Source organism: Sebastes umbrosus, chromosome 11 (genome assembly GCF_015220745.1).
Source record: "Sebastes umbrosus isolate fSebUmb1 chromosome 11, fSebUmb1.pri, whole genome shotgun sequence".
Taxonomy (NCBI): Eukaryota; Metazoa; Chordata; class Actinopteri; order Perciformes; family Sebastidae; genus Sebastes; species Sebastes umbrosus.
The window spans coordinates 26150535-26172523 of NC_051279.1; the positions used below are offsets into that span (position 1 = coordinate 26150535).

The window sequence follows — 21989 nt, forward strand, 5'->3', positions numbered from 1 at the left end:
ATCATAGAACAGCTAGAACAGTCAGAAAATGACATCACTTTACTGCAACAATTATGCCATATTACAATTAGGGCTGTCAATCGATTAAAATATTGAATCCCGATTAATCGCAAATTAATCTCACATTTTTTATCTGTTCAAAATGTACCTTAAAAGGAGATTTGTCAAGTATTTAATACTCTTATCAACATGGGACTGGACAAATATGCTGCTTTGTGCAAATGTATGTATATATTTATTATTGGAAATCAATTAAAAACACAAAACAATGACAAATATGGTCCAGAAACCCTCACAGGTACTGCATTTAGCATAAAAAATATGCTCAGTTGGCATGTCTGTAAAGGGGAGACTCGTGGGTACCCATAGAACCCATTTTCAATTCACATATCTTGAGCTCAGAGGTCAAGGGAACCCTTTGAAAACGGCCGTGCCAGTTTTTCCTCACCAAAATTTAGCGTAAGGTTGGAGCGTTATTTAACCTCCTTCATGACAAGCTAGTATGACCAATGGATTCTTTAGGTTTTCTAGTTTCATATGATACCAGTATCTTCACTCTAGCGTTAAAACTGAGCCCGCTACACACTACAGTCTTCACCTGACGGTGATGGTGTTTCTGAAGCTCGGCAGCAGTTTCTCCATGTTGAGGAATCGCGTGATCTCCTCCAAGATGAGACGGACGTCACCGTTCAGATTGTCCACTGTCCGCACCTCGTTGCTGATGCTGATGGCCGGGGTCAGAGAGTTGGTCAGCGCTTCAATCAGTTCTGCACGGTAGTAGTTATCTGAAAACTGAAGACAGACAAGAGGGGGGGTGATGGGGAAGGGAGGAGAGAGGACAGAGGGAGAAGTTAGAACTCCTGCTTGTGGTTGCTGATCACAGGGGCCAAAGACTAAATATACCATGGTTTTAGAATTTTTAATGTCTTTGTGTTAAAACACTGCCTTTAAAGACTTCATAAAATGTGGTGGTCTTTTTTTTGTTTCTAAAAGACGAGGCCTATAGAATATTGGTTGAAAAGAGATATGATGATAAACGCTGGAATTGAATTGTAAAATAAACCTTTCGCTAATAAAAAGAAATCTTTAAAAAAAAAAATTCAAAAGACTTTTTTCATTTCATCTCCACTTTAAGAGTTACAATATTAAAGAGTAAAAGTGTGTGTGAATTTAAGTCTTTACTTTGTTTTTCCTGTTATCGTTGTACTTGATGAGGTCGAGGATGAAGTTGAGGACATCTTTAGGACAGAGGTTCTGGACATCTCTCAGTAACGCCATGGCAACGGGCATTGTCTGCCATGGGAAACAAAGAGAAAACAGTAATGGTGATATCGCTGTGAAAAAGATGGAGAATCACAATTTCATAGCTCAATTTTACAATGTGCACATTTTTTTTCTGTTCAAAATGTATCTTAAAGGGAGATTTGTCAAGTATTTAATACTCTTATCAACATGGGAGTGGAAAAATATACTGCTTTATGCAAATGTATATATATATATATATATAATGTATATATACTATATTAGGGGTGGGGAAAAATATCGATTCACTTATGTATTGCGATTTTTTTTTTTAAACGAATTTGCACCCATATACTGACATTTATGTTAAATGCATTCAAACGGCCCCGATGGAGCTGACCATGGATGTATAAAGAGAACAGAGCTGAAGGGAGAGCTAGAGACGACCTTGGAGAAGTTAGAGGAAGTATACACGTGTGACTACGTCCGGTTTTCAAAATAAGGTGATTACAAAGGGAACTGTATATACAAAATACATATATGGAAATAAGATTGATGAACTATATTCACCAGAAGTAAAAAAAATTACATGTTCCTTATAAATTAAAAAGAAAATACCAATAATTTGTGAGGGAAATTTGTCATTCTTTGATTTTTGGGTTGCTGGAAAAAATGTAATAAATAATTCCTGACAATGACTGATATATTTGACTTCAGGACATCTCTGACTACAGACATGCTGAAAATCAAACATTTTTACTGGATTAATTTAGATAATTTCCAAAGTAAAAGTCCCTAGAAGTGTATGATTCAACTTTTTCCCCATGGTCTAGTGTTAACAAAGTTAACAGAAATCACAATAAATCATAATATCAAATCACAATACTTAAAAATCGTAATACATATCGAATCAGCACCCAAATATAGTATGTATATATATATATATATATATATATATATATATAAAATATGATGCATTAATGCGTTAAAGAAATTAGTGTCATAAAAACTATTTTGTGTTAACGCACTATTATCGCGTTAATTGTGACAGCCCTAATTATTTATCTTATTTATATAACTTGGTAAAAAAAATATTCAAAATTAACAGGAATTATATTTCAAGAGGGAAACTTGTTAATTCAGCGACACATTGGTCAAACCTTAAACAGCAAATAAAATTACAGTATATAGTATATAAACATAGAACTGAAGCTAATAGATCGACCCCATTGTCACCGATACAGAACTGACATATATCATAATCAGCTGACATATATGCCAATATTGATATATCTGTCATAAGATCAACTTGGCCAAAGATAATGGCCTTGAATGGGAGTTTGTTTCTATAGTCTGGTGAGAGTGACTTGACTGAGAACTAGTGTGTGTTTAACAGCCTGTCAGTGTATTTTGCTTGTTTGATGTACCTTTTGCAGGAAGTAACTCTGGAAGCTGATGAAGCTGTTGGTCTTGACGATGTTGGGGCAACTCTTACAGCAGAACATCCGGGTAAACAGAGACTTCATGGCTGGCGGGCCCTGCCACGTGCTCACCATGGCATTGGCTATCTGCGAGGTTTACATGCACACACAAGAAGAGAAGAACGCAGTTATGGTAAATGGACTTGCATTTATGTAGCGCCTCTCTTGTCCTCCGACCGCTCAAATCGCTTTACACTACATGTCAGCATTCACCCATTCACACACACATTCATACACTGAGAGGCTGTCATGCAAGGTGTCAACCTGCCCGTCAGGATCTAATCTAAATACTCGTCGGAGCTGTGTGTTAAAACACTGCCTTTAAAAACTTCATAAAATGCTGTGGTTGTCTTTTTTCCAAATAGTTTCTAAAAGACGAGGCCTTAACGCCTTTTATATTGAATGTACATACATAACTTTGGATTCTTCTTTGTTATCTTATTTACATTGTTATTGATCTTATTTGTTATTATCTAAGTTTTACTTGATCATATTTCATTATTATAATAAAACTACTCCATTTGGAGTCAAAATTATACAATCTAGTTGTATTTTATTGATTTTATTCTGTGCACAATGGTAGAATGTGATGATGCACAGGGTAAATGTCATGGCCAAAGGCTCCATTGTGTGCACATAGCCTCCTGTAGTGGATATCAGTAGTATTTTATTAAAACCCATTTGGCACACTTTGGGTATCCAAATGGCCGAATGGAGAGTCCATAGCCGCCTTCTACTTTTAGTCAACTACTTCAGTTCAGTTCTGTTCAGGTAGCCAGACGTGGAGGACAGCATCTGTAGGTTGTCCTCCATCTGCTGTCATCACAGTAAAATAACGGCCAAATTAAACATTCAACATTTCTGCAGAGCATGTGGAATGTAAAATGTACACAGACGTACGAGCTGCACTCTCAAGAGCCACGGTAGTTACTTGAGAAATACTGCACGGCACACAAACGACAAGTCAAGAATGTTGTATAACAATGGTCCTTTCTGTCCGTCAGAGGTTCTGTGGTGAGAAGTGAACTACAAAGTAAAAAGGCAAACGTACACATAAGCAGCACATGAGGTTTCCACAGGCATGAAGACCAGTGGCTCCAGTGGTCTTTGGGCTCCAACAGGATATTGGGGAATTTATGTTAATGTGGTAATATAGGACTAAGGGTCACTGACACAGGATGTTGTCATTTGGTAAAGTAAATAAAGGGGGGCATGCACACCGGAACGGTTTTGTATGTGTGAGCACGCATTCACGAATACATCTGTATTTCGTGTGTGTGTCCCCACACACACACCCATATAATTTGCAGCCCCAGGCTGTTCCTTCTTCCTTCCAACATTTTCTACCAATAACAAGCAAGTAAATGCCATCCCGACCAATCATAACGCAGCCAAGTCCATCTGAGGTCAGTCATATTTCACTTTGTGGTCGGTGTGGGTATGTAAGTCTATGAGTGTGTGTGTGAGCTGGTGTGTAGTATACACCAAAGGCCATTAGGATGGAGTCTGTTGGGGGTTTTGTGGCCAAACACAGCAACTTAGTGAAAGAAGTGAAGCGCTGCCATTTCAACCTCCACTCGGTTTATCATGTTGTGAAAATATTGGTTCAGGTGGAACCCGAATGGCGGAAATCCAGTGGGGTTAAAGTTGGAAGAGACCAAATCCAGAGAATAGAGAGTTTCCTGGAGCCACAGAATAGGATTATTCAGGCAGCTGAGCTGGAGGGTTAAACTGGTGGGTGGCCTTGCTGACTGGCTGGGAGCTTTTATGTTGTTCTCAAACTGTAGCGCTTTCTACAATATTGTTTGAACATAATATTTTGCAAAAAAAGATTTTATTAGGGTTGTGAAAGTTATCAGGGTAAACGCATATTTGTTTTAATGCCACTAATTTCTTTAACGCATTAATGCAACTCGTGATTTTAAGTTGTAGCGGGCTCAGTTTTAAAGCTAGAGTGAAGATACTGGCCAAAAACCAAGATGGCAACAGCCAAAAAACAAGAAAGCGACGGCAAAAAACTAAGATGGTGACGGACAAATACCACAATGGCGACGGTCAAAAACAAGAAAGCGATGACCAAAAACCAAGATGACAACGGCAAAAAAAAACAAGATGGCGACAGCAAAAAAAACAAGATGGAGACGGCCAAAATGTCGAACTCAAGGTTTCAAAACGGCAATCCACAAACCAATGGAAGATGTCACAGTGACTACGTCCACTTCGTCTATACAGTCTACGGGCATGACTGCTCTCTAAAAGTGAAGCCAAAACAGAGCACGCATTTTAAACATCGCAGTCGATCATTTCCATTTAATTGTGAGAAGCCAAAATCCTGATCGCGATTAATATACGATTAATATACGATTAATATACGATTGATTGTGCAGCCCATTCTGTGACACACGTCCCTGACTCTCACTGCCCTTGTTTTGTCAAAATCATTGTTCAAAACCATTCTGGTCAGGTGTTGCTGAAATACAAAACACACAAACACACACACACACACACACTGACTGACACATACCTTGGCCAAACAGAAGCAGGCCTGCATGCGGACTTTGTAGAAACACTGTTCTTGCTCTAGGATGTCTGTCAGAGCCAGTCTTGAGGCAGGAGTTGGGAACTTCTCCAGTGCTGAGATGGCCTCCTCCTAGCAGAGAGATAAAGGACATGCTCATCTGATGATGATAGGGGATGTGATTTAACAGCATTTTGTCCTGTTCAAATCCACTACAGAATCCCCTTATCAGATCAATAAGATCCTTTCAGATCTCTTGCAGGTAACTAAAGACTAAAATAACTATTTCATAACCAGTTAAAAGTTCCTCACAGTAACTTAAATAAGGCCAGTGTGGAGAACTGCACTTTGCCATTAGCCCACCTGTGCAACTACATCCCTCTCGTAGCGCAGCTGATACTGCCACATGAAGTCGGCCTGCTCAAACTCCACCTTCCTCAGGATGGACATGTCCGGGTCGATCCGGATCCAGAGGAGAGGAGAGTCAGCACTGCAGACGGAAAGTTCAGGAGAACAGTTAAGCACCTCACTCACTCACGCAGGTACCTCGAGGAAGCTGCTTCCCAGAGATCTATTTGTGCTTTCATGATTCACGTGGATGTGACGGCCACGCAGGTAGGAGCACTGTTTGTTTCAGCTAGAATAGTCAAGTAAGTTTTGAAATACCAGGAAAAGACAACATTTGCGTAATAAGTTATATATTAATATATAATGACGGGATAATAACTAAATTCCTAGATAATTATGTCAAATAGTGACAGTGGTGATGTCTTACTCCATGGCTGATAAATCCATGTCAACTTCCTCCCCGTTCATCAGAGGGATCTTCTTTTTCTTGTTTCTGGGAAAAGAAACCAACAGAAAAATTAGTGATTAGTCAACCAAAAACTACAAGACTAACACGGGGAACATTCATCTCTTTAACTCTCTGAGACCCACAATAGACCCGTTTTTGTCTTTTTTTAGGGCTGTCAATCGATTAAAATAGTTCATCTCGATTAATTGCACATTATTTATCTCAAAATGTACCTTAAAGGGAGATTTGTCAAGTATTTAATACTCTTATCAACATGGGAGTGGGCAAATATGCTGCTTTATGCAAATGTATGTATATATTTATTATTGGAAATCAATTAACAACACAAAACAGTGACAAATATTGTCCAGAAACCCTCACAGGTACTGCATTTAGCATACAAAATATGCTCAAATCATAACATGGCAAACTGCAGCCCAACAGGCAACAACAGCTGTCAGTGTGTCAGTGTGCTGACTTGACTATGACTTGCCACAAACTGCATGTGATTATCATAAAGTGGACATGTCTGTAAAGGGGAGACTCGTGGGTACCCATAGAACCCATTTTCATTCACATATCTGGAGGTCAGAGGTCAAGGGACCCCTTTGAAAATGGCCATGACCGTTTTTCCTCGCCAAAATTTAGCGCTAGTTTGGAGCATTATTTAACCCTCTAAGTATAGTATATAGTATACTATATTAAAATATGAAATATGCAAAATACAATATTGAACAATCATGGTGGTAATGGTACGTACCGTCTGCTCTTGGAGTGACAGGGGATGTCATGTTTGAGGCTGTTCTCCTCTATCTGCAGTGTGTGGTTGAAGGATCCATCCAGCTCCTGCACTGTCACTTTGATGGGACCCTGCATGGAAATATATATACATATATATATAATTTATTTAGGATTATTTGTAAGACAAAGTAATAATAAATAATGTAAATGTAATGGTACATCTAGCCCCATACAGACATGGAATCTCTGACATGACTACATTCATTTGTCCGTTTAAGTCAAGGCTTTTTGCTTTTCAGACGGGTCTCCTTTATGGAGAAAGATCCTCTGTTCAAACATGACTGTTTCAGGAAGAACAGTAATGTTTGTGCTATATTTGGTACCTGGCACAGAAGATTACAGAGAGGATTCTTCACTGTTAAAAAATAACTAATCCATTCATTGACTAATCTTAGGCATGCAGACTAGGTTTGTGGCCAGCAGTGTCCCTCGATTGTAATTAGAAATGTCTACAAATGGATTTCCAGCTGCTTTAGACACAGACACATTCATTCTACATGCTGTATCCAAACGCTCACCACGTATTTCTGAGTTCCAGATGATGTGTAGTCCTGACGGATCTCCAGCTCGAGCACGTTCCTCTTCCTATTGAAGGCAAAACTGCCAAAGAACTTCACCACGGCACTTTGGTCTCTGAGTAGGTACAGTTAAAGTGAACCAAGATGACTGAAGAAGAGAACTCTCTGAGTAGTGAAACCATTTTTTGAAACTTGACCTCACTGTATAAAATGACCTGTGGTGACCTCTAGGATAATCACAGCCTCATGAAACTGTACAACCACAAACTAGAGACCTAGAGCATTCAGAGGATGGATGGTTTTTGGTGTTCCTCTTGGTGTCTTAATGTGGTATTTTAGAGAAATTATTGATCATTTTTATCAATTTTCAAGAGGTAAAAAATTGTTAAATGTATCACCAAATCTGTGTAACAAATGGTATCAACCCAAAAATTGCTAATGAGACATAATAGAGCATGGGGATGACCATCATATACTTCTATCATCATGTTCTAAACCCTGATACACTTTTACAATTTATTCCAATTAATTAATAATTAATTTGTATTTATGATTTATGACTAGAACAGTGCAGAGCTGCATCTCAAATTAATTTTCAGGTTCCCAGCTGTCAGATGATGTAGACCACTTCTATGTGACATCTACTGCTGACCTGCTATCTCCCCCTAAAGACCCCCTTGTACTCCCCTAAAGAAGACAAAAACGGGTCTATTATGGGTCTCAGGGGGTTAACTTTAAGTTTGAATTCATACAGGTGTTTCCATCTCTTAAGACACGAGTCAAAGAGGTTCCAAGTCAGTGGAATGGAGCTGATGATTTAAGGTCTGACACAACTAAGCGTTGAACCTCTATTGCTCTCAACTGTGTAAGGTCTTACTGTGCAAACAGAGATCCATTACAGATTAAAGGATACACCCATTGTTTGATGAGGGGGCCAATGTCTTTGCCGGAGACGTTGGAGATGGATTTGAGGAAGGCATGAGTGGACAGAAGCATCTGGCTCCACATGTGACTCTGGTACTTCTGGGATGAGGCAGTACTAGCCAGGCTCAGAAGCTTGTTGAACACCTATAGGAGGGCAACACAGAGGACAGCAGCAAACAAGGAATTCAATGAAGACCGTCTTTGTTATGAAGTTAAAGGAATAGCGTGGGTGTTTTGAAGTGGGGTTGTATGAGGTACTTGTATGAGGTACTGTAGTGTATCACCTAGAGTAGATGACGGTCGCCAGTTTGGAGAAGCAGACAGGAGTTACGGCACAGGAGCAAAGCAATGTGGTGCTGAATCTGAATCCGTTATCTAAGCTCTCGCCAAAGCCACCAAAGTCCATTGAAAAAAACAATAATTTTACCTTGCAGAACCCGGGAGTTGAAAGTCTACTGCTGCCTCTATCGGTTAGTTTCTTTTGTGTTATTGTGTGACTGAATCCGAACTAACCACAGTCACTTTATAAATATGAACAGACTAATCGATCAAGGCAGTGGTACACCAACAACTTCTGTGTTCTGCGAGGTAAAAATCCTGCTTTTTTCAACGGAGCCTGGTGGCTTTGGCCAGAGCTTAGATAATGGCTTCAGATTTTCTGCTGAACCCGTCCACAGCAGTACGTTACTTTGCTTCCGTGCTGGTACTCCTGTCTGTTTCTCCAAACTCCATCTACTGTAGGTAATACACTGACGATGGATAAGTACCTCATACAAGCCCGCTTCAAAACATCTGAACTATCCCTTTAAGACATTCTGACTTAAACAATTACAAAAGCAGAAGAGTAGAAAATGCTGGTTGTGTCTCACCTGCAACATGAACTCCATGCTGATCCTGTTTTCTATCAGCCTCATCACCAGGTGGGCCTTACACTGGAACATCTTGTAATACTCCCAGGACAAAGTGTGGGGGTGCTTGATGGAGAAGTGAAGGTGGGGAGTTGGACTGAAGAGAGAAAAAAGAAAATGACTTATTTATACTTCAAATGTTAAAACTAAATGTCTGTAGTCGATGCATGACGTGAAACTGAATGAGTTACTTGTCCTTCTCTTTGCCTCCAGTGAAGGTCGGGTGCAACAGAACTCCTCCCATCTTTAGTTCATAGTCCACAATCTTGTCCAACTCCTGGGAAACAACAGAATAGCACTGATTATCATTTACAAAAGCTCTGGAAAGAAGTCAGTCATTTAAATTCAGTTGTATATATTACTTCTTTTTTTTGCATCTTATGCACATCACTTGTAGGGCTGCAACTAACCAATATTTTATTATCAATTAATCTGCAAACGATTTTTCAATTAACCCTTTGAGACCCACAATAGACCCGTTTTGTCTTTTTTAGGGGGGGGGGGGTAAAGGGGGTCTTTAAACAAAGACAAAAACAACCATCACAACTTCCCAGAACCCAACTTGACGTCTTTGACTGTCCAAAACCCCAAAATATTCAGTTTACAGTGTTATATGGCAGTAAATCTTCTCCTCTGAGAAGCTGCAACCACAGATGTTTTGGCAATTTCTGACTATTTTTACTTGAAAAATGACTGAAACAATTAATCAATTGTCAGAGTTTTCCCTCATTAAAAGGGAGATTTTCCTGGCATTATCTAAAAAGCAGGGTTTCCTGCTGCGTTTATAACAGCGGCTCTCCGCCTGAATTAAAGAGTGCCTCCTCTAACGTCATAAAACATGATTACATTTTAATGAAATATTAGGCTTAAGGTTCAGGGAAAATCATCAGTGGTGCTACATCATATTTAAAGGATAACTTTGGTATTTTTCAACCCTCTTTTTACATGTTTTTGTGTCTATGGGACAAATGGGGACAACAATATTTGAAACTGGTCCAGTATTGAGGGGGAACGCTGCCACCGCTAAACGAGCTGTGATGTAATCATTTGGGGCAACCTGGCACCGTCAGTTTACGTCCACTAAAAGTGTTAGTTTTACCTCTGAATGGCTCAGATTGTTATTATAAATGTCAGACAACATTATGGACAGGACCCTCGGCTGAGAGTTATGACAGGATAAAGAACTGAAACAAAAACCGTTACCTCTTTGATCCAGTGCCGGTACTCGTTGACTCCAAAGGTCTTCTTCAGGTAGAGGCCGTAGATGTAGCCTGAGATGCCTTTCAGCACCCACTCATCAGCCCTTCAGAAGGAACAACATATCAAGTCACTGCAGTCTAAGCTTACAAAACACAAATCATCACAAAATATCAGTCAATTCATCAGTAGGAGTGAGTTCACTTCCCTTCATGGTTTATACCGTACATCTCCAACCTTTCAGGAATTATTCAGAAGGAATAGTAGCACATGGAGTGCAGTGTAACTCCGTGATTTTTAAGTGAATTAACTTCAGATCTGCAATCATTTAGACTTTGAAGGACCTCTTTTGTGATTTATGGCAACCACGAAGTGTGACGCTACTTAACAATCAGACCGGAATAAATGGAGTTACAAGAGGGAACACCTCGAGACTGAGCTCAAACCCTCTTGCCTCACACTCTTTAGAAGCGGACTTGTGTTGCTTTATTACTATGTAAATGTGAATGTTACCCTTGTGGTCTTTCTAGGAAGAAACTTGGCAAACACAACTCCCATAAATCTATCAGCCTGGATTTCTTAGCTTGTAAAAAGAAAAAAGAATAGACACAATACGCTGATTCAACCGTGGTGGTTTCACCGTTTGATGCTGAACTGAATCATGTCTGGCTGATGTAGTAAAGATGATTTCATCTGTGTATCTGCTATAATCAACATAATGGAGAGTATGGAAGTATTTTCCTATTCGAGCTAATACTGTCTATGGATCATATTATGATCGATAATTAAGAACTGTGGAACTCTGAATTCCCTTTCTTTCATGACCTCAACTTCCCAGATGTAAGAAACCTTTCTTGAAAAGTTGCCCCAAATTCACATATTAGACAACAAAACCTTCAGATGCTGCTGGTTAAGCCCGCTTCTATTACTACTCTTGATGGTGTCTCTATTCAGTCTGTTGACATTTACAAATACTTGGGAATTTGGATGGCCAAAAGTCTAAATTTTAAATGCCATATTGCAAAGAAATTAAAATTCACACTGTTTTTTTCTGTACAGGCTAAAGTCCTGTTTTTCCATGGCATCAAGAAAACGCTTAGTTGCTGGCCTTTTCTTGACTCAGATTGATTTTGGTGATACTATTTACAGGTTTGCCTCACCGTCCACCTTGTCTAAACTGGACCACCTGTATCACACAGCCCTGAGGTATGTCACTAATCATTGTACCTTATACAGCATGGTAGGATGGTCATCCCTCTCTCTGCGGAGGTTACAACATTTTAGTCTCTAATTTCCTACTTACTTAAGCCGGAAGATTTCTGCAAAACAGTTATAAACTAAGGTCACATAAATGGCTTCAGTTCTATCAGTACAGAAGCTGGTAAACCAGCCTGATCCACTACGGTCCTGGTCCTGGAATGATCTGCAGGCCAAACTTAAACTTAGACCCTTATCTCTTTAAATGATTTTAAACATAGAATAAAGGAAGTGGTCACTGCTAGCTGCAGTTGCTTCAATTAAATAGCAAACACATGACTTAAATGCTGCTCTGTTAATGCACTGTAAGATGTGTGTCGTACTTATTGTTGCTGTCGTGATTCAATGTTGTTGACTTGTTATGTGTTGACACTGCTATTTGACCCTGTCTTGGCTAGATCTCACTTGTAAAAGAGGTTTTAATCTCATGTGACTTCCTAGTTAAATAAAGGTTATATATATACAGTATACATATAAGTCCAACTTCACATCATCAGACATTCATTATGAAGAAAACCTGGCTCATCCTCTGTTAGAAAGACACATAAATCAGAGATAAAACAGTAATCCAAGGTCTTGTTTTCACTATTTGTCAATACAGATTCATAGATTTGGAAACTAGCGGTTTCTCTTTTTCTTCTGCCGTCTCTCTTATGTCTGACGGGCTACTGAGCACGGCCTGTTTTCAATTACAGGCCCCAGTTAACCCCCGCTCGGATTAATTGCTAGCAGGCAGCGCCACGCTTTGCTAAAATCAAAGAGATCTGCCTTCCCAGAGGTCTTTTCTAACACGACACCAACCAGCAAAACAACATCAGCAAACCAAGACCCCACATCTGATGTGTGTTTAGAGGTCAGAGAGGAGAGGAAAGGAGAGGAGAGGAGAGGAAAAAGGAGACTCGTGAGCTCGTATTTACAACATGGGAAGTCGTGTACACGATATGCTTGGCGTTCAAGTGGTTAAGTCGTGAGAACACCGCTGCAAAGCAACAACAATATTAACGTTACTGTCGGTGTCTAGAAGCTATAGAACTTAATGCAGGAAATGCAAAGGCATAATGACAGAGGAGAAAGATGAGACTGTTGGTAATATCAACATTTTCCTCAGACATAAGACTGGCAATACGTCATCCAGAGTAGGCTCTCGTGAACACGCCCCCTTTTGGGGGAAACCAACCCCTTGTCCCTCATAGACGGTAACAGAGTAAACAGAAGAAGTTGAAACATGTCTCCAAACTTCTGCTTTAAACAAACCGCTAACATTAGTAACGCTGTGCGGAAGAGCTGCTGTGTAGTCGGTTGCACCAACAATAAATCCAAAAACGCTGATCTCGGATTTGTTCCCCTGTTGTGTCCTAAAAAAGATCTAATAGAGGGGCTTTATGCCTCCAAGCTATAGACCCGACCAGCATGGCTTTATGGCACACACACTCTCTTGACTGACATTACGATTAAGCCAATGAGAAATGAGCCTTCAATATCTGCCTGTGTGGCTCAGACTTCCTGTCTCACAGTGTTGAGTCTCACCATGACATCCTGGAGATGAAACAGCCAAAGAACTGCTGAGCCAACGCCTGGGCCAGACAGCGACGTGTCAGCGGCGTCTGGTCTATGATCATAGCGCTGTGGAGCAGGTTGGTACTGAAAGACAAAGCCAGTGACTCAAGTTGAGACAGAATGAGATAAATACAGTAGGATTACAATCTGCAATCCTGCACACACAATACTGTGATCCTGACCTGAAATCACAGAAAGTCGGGCACACACTCTATCTCAGGCTTACCTGAAGATACTCATGGAAGCATAGGAAGACACTTGGACATAGGCCTCGTCCACAAACACAGTCTTGAAGCAGGCATAAGGGTAGCGGCACGTCAGTATCTCCTCATAGAACTCAAAAATCTCATGTAGGTAGGACATGGAGTGTTTGAGCAGCGGCAGCAGTTGTGGCAGGCAGAAATGGGTCACCTGAGAGGGGACAGGGCAATGTTGTAGTTATTTAATCGGCAAATTTCAAAATGTCAGAAAAAAAGGAGGTAGAAAGTGAAAAATGTCCATAGAAAAAGACGAAAAGTTCAAACTAGGGCTGTCAATCAATTAAAATATTTAATCACACGTTTTTATCTGTTCAAAATGTACCTTAAAAGGGAGATTTGTCAAGTATGTAATACTCTTATCAACATGGGAGTGGGCAAATGTGCTGCTTTATGCAAACATATGTTTATATTTATTATTAAAAATCAATTAACAACACAAAACAATGACAAATATTGTCGAAAAACCCTCACAGGTACTACATTTAGCATAAAAAATATGCTCAAATCATAACATGGCAAACTGCAGCCCAACAGGCAACAACAGCTGTCAGTGTGTCAGCGTGCTGACTTGACTATGACTTGCCCCAAACTGCATTTGATTATCATAAAGTGGGCATGTCTGTAAAGGGGAGACTCGTGGGTACCCATAGATCCCATTTTCATTCACATATCTTGAGGTCGGAGGTCAAGGGGCCCCTTTGAAATGGACATGCCAGTTTTTCCTCAGCAAAATCTAGCACAAGTTTGGAGCATTATTTAACCTCTTTCAGCTAGTATGACATGGATGGTACCAATGGATTCATTAGGTTTATATAGTGTCTTCACTCCAACGATTTTGCGTTAACGTGTTATTAGCGCGTTAACGTGTTATTAGCGCGTTATCTTTGACAGCCCTCGTTCAACGCAGTAACAAAACTTATCTTTCAGAGGTTGTAGCGGACTCAGTTTTAAATCTAGAGTGAAGAAAACTAGAAAACCTAAGGAATACTACAAAAAAAACTACACTACTCTACTTCACTGAATTCAATTCACCTTCAATACTGTTACCATGTGTTTAGGGACATCTAGTGGTCATTAGCAGGAAATACAAGACTGAATTACATCAGACCAACAGTAAATAACCATTCATCAGGTTCTCTGTTGAGATAAAACCTGATGCAGAAATCTCCAAATGTCAAAAGCTTTTGATCCTAAATCAAAGCAAGACTTTTTCTATGGTGTTCCTCAAGGTCTTGGTGTCTTAATGTGGTATTTTGGAGGGATTATTGATAATTTTGATCAATTCTCCAGTGGTTAGATTTAGCACCAAAACTGTGTAACAAATGGTATCAACCCAGAAATTGATGCAACAATGTATTAGACATAATAGAGCATGGGGATGACCATCATAAACTTCTATCATAATGTTCTAAGCTCTTATACACTTTCACAATTTATTTTAATTTAATAATTAATTTCTATTTCTTATTTCTTATTTCTGACTAGAACAACTTGACACACAGTGCTGAGCTACATCTCAAATTAATCTTCAGGTTCCCAGCTTTCAGATGATGTACACCACTTCTATGTGACATCTACTGTTGACTATTAAAGGGGTTAAACCCACCTCATGCATGTAGGGATCTACAAGGATTTCAAAGGGCCCGACAGCCAGGGAGATGTTGGGGGCCGCAGTGGGGATGGGGAGGACATAGTGGAAAGTCTTCTTCCTCATGTCATGGGTGTAGATGGTCTCCACCAGATCGCCACAGGACACTGCTATCATGGAAGCATCCACGGTGAACTCCAGCTTCCACGTGCACAGCTCTGAGTAGGAGTCTACGCAGGGGAACCAGAATCTGGGGGAGTAGACAATATGATGAACTCTGAGCACATGCACGTACATGGATGCACTGACCACTGCGTTAAATAACGATCCAAAGTTACATTCAATTTTGGCGAGGAAAAACTGGCATGGTCATTTTCAAAGGGGTCCCTTGACCTCTGACCTCAAGATATGTGAATGAAAATGGGTTCTCAGGTTATTGTGCCTTATTGGCAGGAAGTTCATAAACATATTAATAATGTATTTGGAGTCGACATTCCTTTTAGATGTGATGCTGTGTACATGGGTGACATCCCATTTGAAGGGTGGAACATTAATGATAAGAAAGTGGTTCAAATACTTTTGGCAGCAAGAAAAAAGGCTGTTACAAGGAAGTGGCTAAAATCTGAGCCACCCACCATTGACGAATGGATAGAAATAATATATGAAGTATATGTCATGGAAAGATTGTCTTTTTCCCTCAAAGCCCAAAGAGAAAATATTTTCTGGATTTGGCCTAAGTGGACTGAGTATATTAAACCTATAAGGTCAGTCTTTAGCTGACTTGATAGATAATTTAAGGAGAATGTAATGTGGTTTATATTAGGTTACTTTATCATGTTTAACAACCCACTCTGTATCCATTTATGTGTATACAGTATGTATATGTGTATACAGTATGTATATGTGTATATATATACAGTATATATATACACATATATATATTATGGCATGCCCTTCAGGAAATTATTATATATATATATATATATATAAATATATATATATATATATATATATATTGTGAAATTTGAGAATATTGAATGAAATCCTGAATATATTGAATGAAAATCTGAGAATATGGAATGAAATCTGACGTCATCACGGCGCTGCTGCCATCTTGTGTTTTAGGTCATTATTCGTACAGATCTTGGTGCTGCTAGACGTGTGTGACACTATGAGAGAGTCAGCAGGAAATCTAGTATCAGCAATCCTAAATAATGAGGAGATAATTAACACCCTGGTGAATGTGTGTACCACAGGCCAAAATAATACTGGTAAACATATTCAATACCGTTCTACAGATGAAGAGTTTATTCACTTTTTCATCGTGGAAGAGTAATGCAGAACTGATCTAGTTCACTAAAGTTGGAAAAATATTGACAGATTTGAACTTCCCTGATCAATAACTTATAAATTACATTTTGTTAAAACAGCAACGAGGGGCGCCTGGGTTAGCTCAGTTGGTAGAGTGGGCGTCCATGTATCAAGGCTTGGTCCTGACCGCGGCGGCCCGTGTTCGAATCCGGCCTGTGGCCCTTTCCGCATCCACTCTCTCTCTCCCCCCTTTCCAAGACTCTATCCACTGTCCTCTCAATAAAAATGGAAAATGTCCCCAAAAAAATAACTTGAAAAAAAAACAAAAAACAGCAACGAGGGATCTTTCAAACTGCAGTAAGGTAGACAACAAGCTACAAGCTCATTTAAATCACAACGAGCCATCCTCTGAGCAGGATGTGTGAATCAACTAACAGCCCTAGTTGTTATTTGACTCAGCTACTGTAAATCATGGTTAGTCATTGTTACTAGACCTGGTGGAGTTCTGGTATCCAAAGGAGAAGACGTGAGCTCCTCTCTCCGCCATGCTGCCTTCCACATCAGGAACAACGAAGTGGAGACCTCCTTTTGGCTGATCCAGGGAAAACTCTATGTACACCTTTAAAACTTTTAAATCTGGAGACGCAAAACACAGAAACAATTGTGTATCAGTCATGATGTTATAGTTCCTTTTCTGTCAATAATTCAAGAGCGGAAAAGGTTTCACTTATTCCAGGGAAATTTGGTAATCTACCTCATGTGACCATGTCAAGCTATCAGGCAATGAATTTTGATTATGAAATTTGATCTTTTATAACAATATGGTGAAGATGGTGGGATTTTAAAAAGGACAGTAGATTATGTTAGTCTTGGTTTGTCAAAAACACACTTTTGAATCCTGCATTTTAAATAGTAAATGATCCAAGACAACTCTGTGTGACCTTTTACATTTTCAGTTGCCTTTATGTCGATATTATGATTTACTGTGATTTTTGTTAACTTTTTTAACACTAGACCATGGGAAATAGTTGAATCATACACTTCTAGGGACTTTTACTTTGGAAAATCTCTAAATTAATCCAGTATAAATGTTTGATTTTCAGCATGTATGTAGTCAGAGATGTCCTGAAGTCAAATATATCAGTCATTGTCAGGAATTATTTATTACATTTTTTCCAGCAACCCAAAAATCAAAGAATAAAGACATTTCCCTCACAAATTAGTGGTATTTTCTTTTTAATTTATAAGGGACATGTAATATTTTATACTTCTGGGGAATATAATCCAATCAATCTTATTTCTATATATGTATTTTGTATATACAGTTCCCTTTGTTAACACATTATTTTGAAAACCGGATGTAGTCACACGAGTATACTTCCTCTAACTTCTCCAAAGTCGTCGCTAGCTCTTCCGTCAGCTCCGTTCTCTTTCTACATCCATGGTCAGCTCCATTGGGGCCGTTCGAATGCATTTAACATAAATGTCAGTATATGGGTGCTCTACAGTTGTAGCGTCTGCCCATTTGACCACGGAGATGAGAGTGACGGCTGGCTTGACCGCACGTTACCACAATACGATAACGTTTCCTGTCCATGACAGAGTTAGCATGCAGCTTTAGCCGTGATGTCTAGCTCTGCTTTTCCTGCAATGTGTGAAACCCAAAGTGTTTCCATACTTTACTTAATGTGTAGTGTTTACCACTTTGGATTTAACATGTGAGGGTGCAGGTCGTATCCACGCAGACACTCTGCCGTTTTCGACTCGCTGCAGTTTGTTTTGGTTGAGGGATACTGAGCGGATATGACGTCACGTTACTCAGACTACAACAATAAAAGCGGTAACTTCCTTCTACCTTCACATAGACTCATTTGAAGCAAATATATATTGATTCTGGCACTAGAAAATCTATTTCAATCGTAATAACATATATCACATAGGTGAAATGATTTTTTTTCTTCCCACCCCCTACGTCTTACCATCTCCTTGTTTCCAGAGCTCAGAGGGAACTTTGATAACCAGCTCCCCGTGTCCTGCATCAGGGTCCACAGCACTCACTGCTGCCGTGTAGGCACTGGAGAAATAGTTGAGGTTCCTCCTACGTAGACACACACAAAACATATTATTATTATTATTAAAGGAACCTTTTAGTTCCTTGAAAAGTAGTTCCAGGGACTAAAAGTCCCAGGCACTTTTGGTGGAAACCCGGCTTAATGTCGTTAACATTAGCACACGTATATACTCACTGCTTGGACTCATGGTGGCACACCTCCAGCGTGGGGTCATTGTAAATGAACGGGGCTTCGAGTTCGTTGACTCGCACCCTGTAGATGCGGCACTGTTTACTGTTAAGCTTGATCCTGTTCAGGTTGACCACTGTGGGGAAAATGGTCAGCTCAACGTAGCCCTGAGGGATGCAAAAGAGAGGAAGACGCTGGTGAAAATAGACTACAACTGTCATTAGTAGTGGAGTAGTGTAGTAGAACCCCAACATGAACTGCATTAAACGGTTTTATCACCCAAAAATGTTCCAAACACCAGTATCTGTGCTGGCTCTATGACAGCAGCAAAGTCATCCTGACTTCACATAACTCTGTAGGGTTGTAACACAATAACGCCTACATAATATCTAGCAAATACAAATTATGAATCATTATTTTATGTGTCATAGGTTTTTAATAGAGTAAGCAATTGTTTTTAATTGCAGTTCATAATTCTCCCTGATTGAATGAGTGTTATGTGTATATAGGTGTAACGTTACATGGACAAAAAGAGGGAACGCTAAATTGTCAAGCAGTTATCTCTTACAGTCCACTATAATATTACAAGAGATAGGATGCAACTTGATTTAATATTAGCCGATGTTATCGGTCTAACCATAGCAGAATGACTGAACAAATTAGACTGCAGAGTAGGGCTGCACAATTAATCGAATATTAATCGCGATCACGATTTTGGCCGATCGTTGAATAAGACATTTTTAGGCGACCAAAAAATTACGATTAACTTTGATGAAGTGAAAACACACTGTGAAAGAGTTAAAGTTCTAAGATGTAAACAACTCCCAAGCCCAAAAGTTTTGATACATTTTCATTTTGCGTCAAGGAGATGCACTGAATAAGGACCGGTTTTATTTTTATACTAATATTTGTACATTAGCAGAAACGTAGAAAGCTGTGCTCTGTTTATTTAAAAAGGACTGTTTGTAACTTCTTACACGTATAAATCAATCCGGGTCGGTGCCCCATGCGTGTTCACGTGTGGCTACGCTGTTCAGACAAGACTCTCAACACAAACCACATGGAAGCACCAAAACCGCAAAGTTGTATCTAGTGAAGCCCGTCTTGCAAAACAGTGTTGGCAGCGGTCGGAGGACGCGGGGGAGACCGTAGCTTTGGTCTCCAGGGCCGGAGTCTCTGCTGTACTCTGCTCATCTGCCTGCTTGCCTTCACTCACACACCGCGCTCGTTCTCGCTCTTTCGCTCCGCTCTCACGTGCATGCCGCACACTACACACTGCAGAAGACTTCGTAGCTCTGAGAATATCTAGAGAATGTACAGTGGACGTTTGTGCAGAAATAAATGCTGCAGCTCCTCCAGACCAACAGAGGTTTCCCGTGTCTTGTGAAGTGACGGGGCTCCGCAGCGAGAAACGTTATCGTCTCCGACCGGGTGCCGGTGTCTCCCCTGTTCCCTCCGACCGCGGTCGGGAGGCTGAAGCAGGAAAAGCCAACACTAGGATCAGCATTGATTCATGGAGAGACCTTCGTCTGGTCAGCTAACATTACTGCCAAGCAGGTGAAATATAGAGTGATATTGTGGTTTTAGCTGACGTGTGTCGCCTCACTGTTTTGAGCGATGCTCGTTCATGTCTATTTAGAGCGAGCAAGCCCGACGCTGACTTTCGTTGACTTAACGGCCACAGGTGTCGCTGTTAACGAGCATTTCTGATTCTTCCAAACAGTCCCTTTAAATGTGAAATTGCAATAAAAATAAGTTGTCCCTAAAATCAATGAATATTCGTGATATTGTACAATATTGATCAAAATAATCGTGATTATAATTTTGGCCATGATCGTGCAGCTCTACCACAGAGATTGTTCTCAGTATTTAGTGTAGTGTAACTTCAGTACTCACAATGACAGACTTCCTCTGGAAGTTGATGTTGTTGATGCACACCACCTGGTGGGTCGTAAAAGCAACGACAGGAGAACAATGTCAGTATGAGATGTGAACATAACTAGATATACTTGTACTTTAAGTAACGTTACTGCATGTACTTTATGCAAATGCTATTGTATTACAATAAATACTTATAATTTAAAAGGGCGAGGGCTCTCAAATCCTTTATCCTTCTTCCTGTTCATCCTCGGGTCTTGTAGTTGTTGTTTGACTGAGGTTTCAACATAACACAGCTCCGTGATGCTTCCTGCTCTGCAGCTGTGTGCTGCTAGTTCAACATCCAGCAAGCTCACACTGCAACAAGTAGAAGTAAGCGACACTAACAACAGCGTTAGCTCGATGTACCGTTAACGACGCATAGACCAGCAGCACTGTAACGTTGGTAACGGAGGACTGTAGTGAACGCTCTGTACTCGGAGGTTGTTGTCCGTTACAGTGTTTCTATCGCAACCACAGCTGACGTATCCATAAATAAAAGTCGGCCGTGATTAGCAGTCGGTGTTGTATAACAGATAATATATCCATACAGTGCTTGCTGCGGTCGCCGTGGATGAAAACATGCAGAGAAAGCCTCACTGTCCGGCTTCTTTCAGCGGTGTGTTCGCGGCTCCAGTGTGAGCCGCCATTTTGACTGTAACCTTTCACCTCCCGCGTAAACATGATGTTTTATTATGATTTATTATATCAAGACGCAATCACCAAACATCTACAGCACATTACAGTATGTATATGTCATTGTTTTAAAACAAATTTAATGACATTACATATATTAAAATAAATTGTTTTCTGCGTCAGAGCGGGGCGTGCACACCGGAAATGACAGCTATTAGCACTTCCGGTTCCCTCGTCTGGAAGTCAATGTTTTTTTTTTTAATTGGTTTTAAATTAGATGCCTAAAATAAGGTCTGTGGTTAACACACGCTTAAGAGATTTTAACGTTCTGCTCAAACATATAAAATACACAAATAAATACCCTACTCGGGAAATTTGAAGCCTTTATGTGTCTTTAAAGAGGTGGTTGCTAACAAGTGGGATAAGTGAGACTAGTAAACGTCATCACGGTGACTCGTCCTCCTTTACGTCCTCGTTGTGTTTACTCATGTTGATGTGACTGCGGGGGAGGAGGAGCGGTTGCCCTGGTAACGTCTCCCCCCCCCCCCCCTCCCCCCCGCTGCGCGCGCTTCTCTGGAATGAAGCCGCTGCACAGAAACCCGTTCCATTCCAGAGTTTTAAGGACCTAAAGCATTTGGTTGCAAATCTCCTTTTCCACACCACTCACACAGACGCACACACGTGTATCACATTAACGACATCAACTTGATCTAGATATTGGCAATATCGAGACCAAACCAAACCAAACAGGACTGTTCGATCACGGAAAGAACAGTTTTTATTTCCCCCGAGTTTCACAAATTGAGACAAATTCTCTCAGCATAATGTTTCTAGGTCT

At 40.2% G+C, this 21989-nt stretch overlaps 1 protein-coding gene across 1 annotated transcript in view; it reads right to left on the reverse strand.

Moving 5' to 3' along the window:
• taf2 (TAF2 RNA polymerase II, TATA box binding protein (TBP)-associated factor) overlaps positions 1-21286 on the reverse strand; it is a 28549-nt gene extending 7263 nt beyond the window's left edge. The window contains exons 1-20 of the mRNA XM_037783527.1: positions 20675-21286; positions 20495-20549; positions 18605-18765; positions 18338-18456; positions 16853-16994; positions 15066-15297; positions 13426-13610; positions 13170-13283; positions 10392-10491; positions 9380-9465; positions 9150-9285; positions 8270-8424; positions 7357-7471; positions 6798-6907; positions 6017-6082; positions 5605-5731; positions 5248-5373; positions 2670-2810; positions 1183-1293; positions 599-792 (exon numbers count right to left, since the gene is read on the reverse strand). Of these exons, the coding sequence (XP_037639455.1) occupies positions 599-792; positions 1183-1293; positions 2670-2810; positions 5248-5373; positions 5605-5731; positions 6017-6082; positions 6798-6907; positions 7357-7471; positions 8270-8424; positions 9150-9285; positions 9380-9465; positions 10392-10491; positions 13170-13283; positions 13426-13610; positions 15066-15297; positions 16853-16994; positions 18338-18456; positions 18605-18765; positions 20495-20549; positions 20675-20724 (2525 nt within the window). The 5' untranslated portion in view covers positions 20725-21286. The remainder of the gene's footprint in view (positions 1-598; positions 793-1182; positions 1294-2669; positions 2811-5247; positions 5374-5604; positions 5732-6016; positions 6083-6797; positions 6908-7356; positions 7472-8269; positions 8425-9149; positions 9286-9379; positions 9466-10391; positions 10492-13169; positions 13284-13425; positions 13611-15065; positions 15298-16852; positions 16995-18337; positions 18457-18604; positions 18766-20494; positions 20550-20674) is intronic.
• Between the last annotated feature and the right edge of the window lie 703 nt (positions 21287-21989).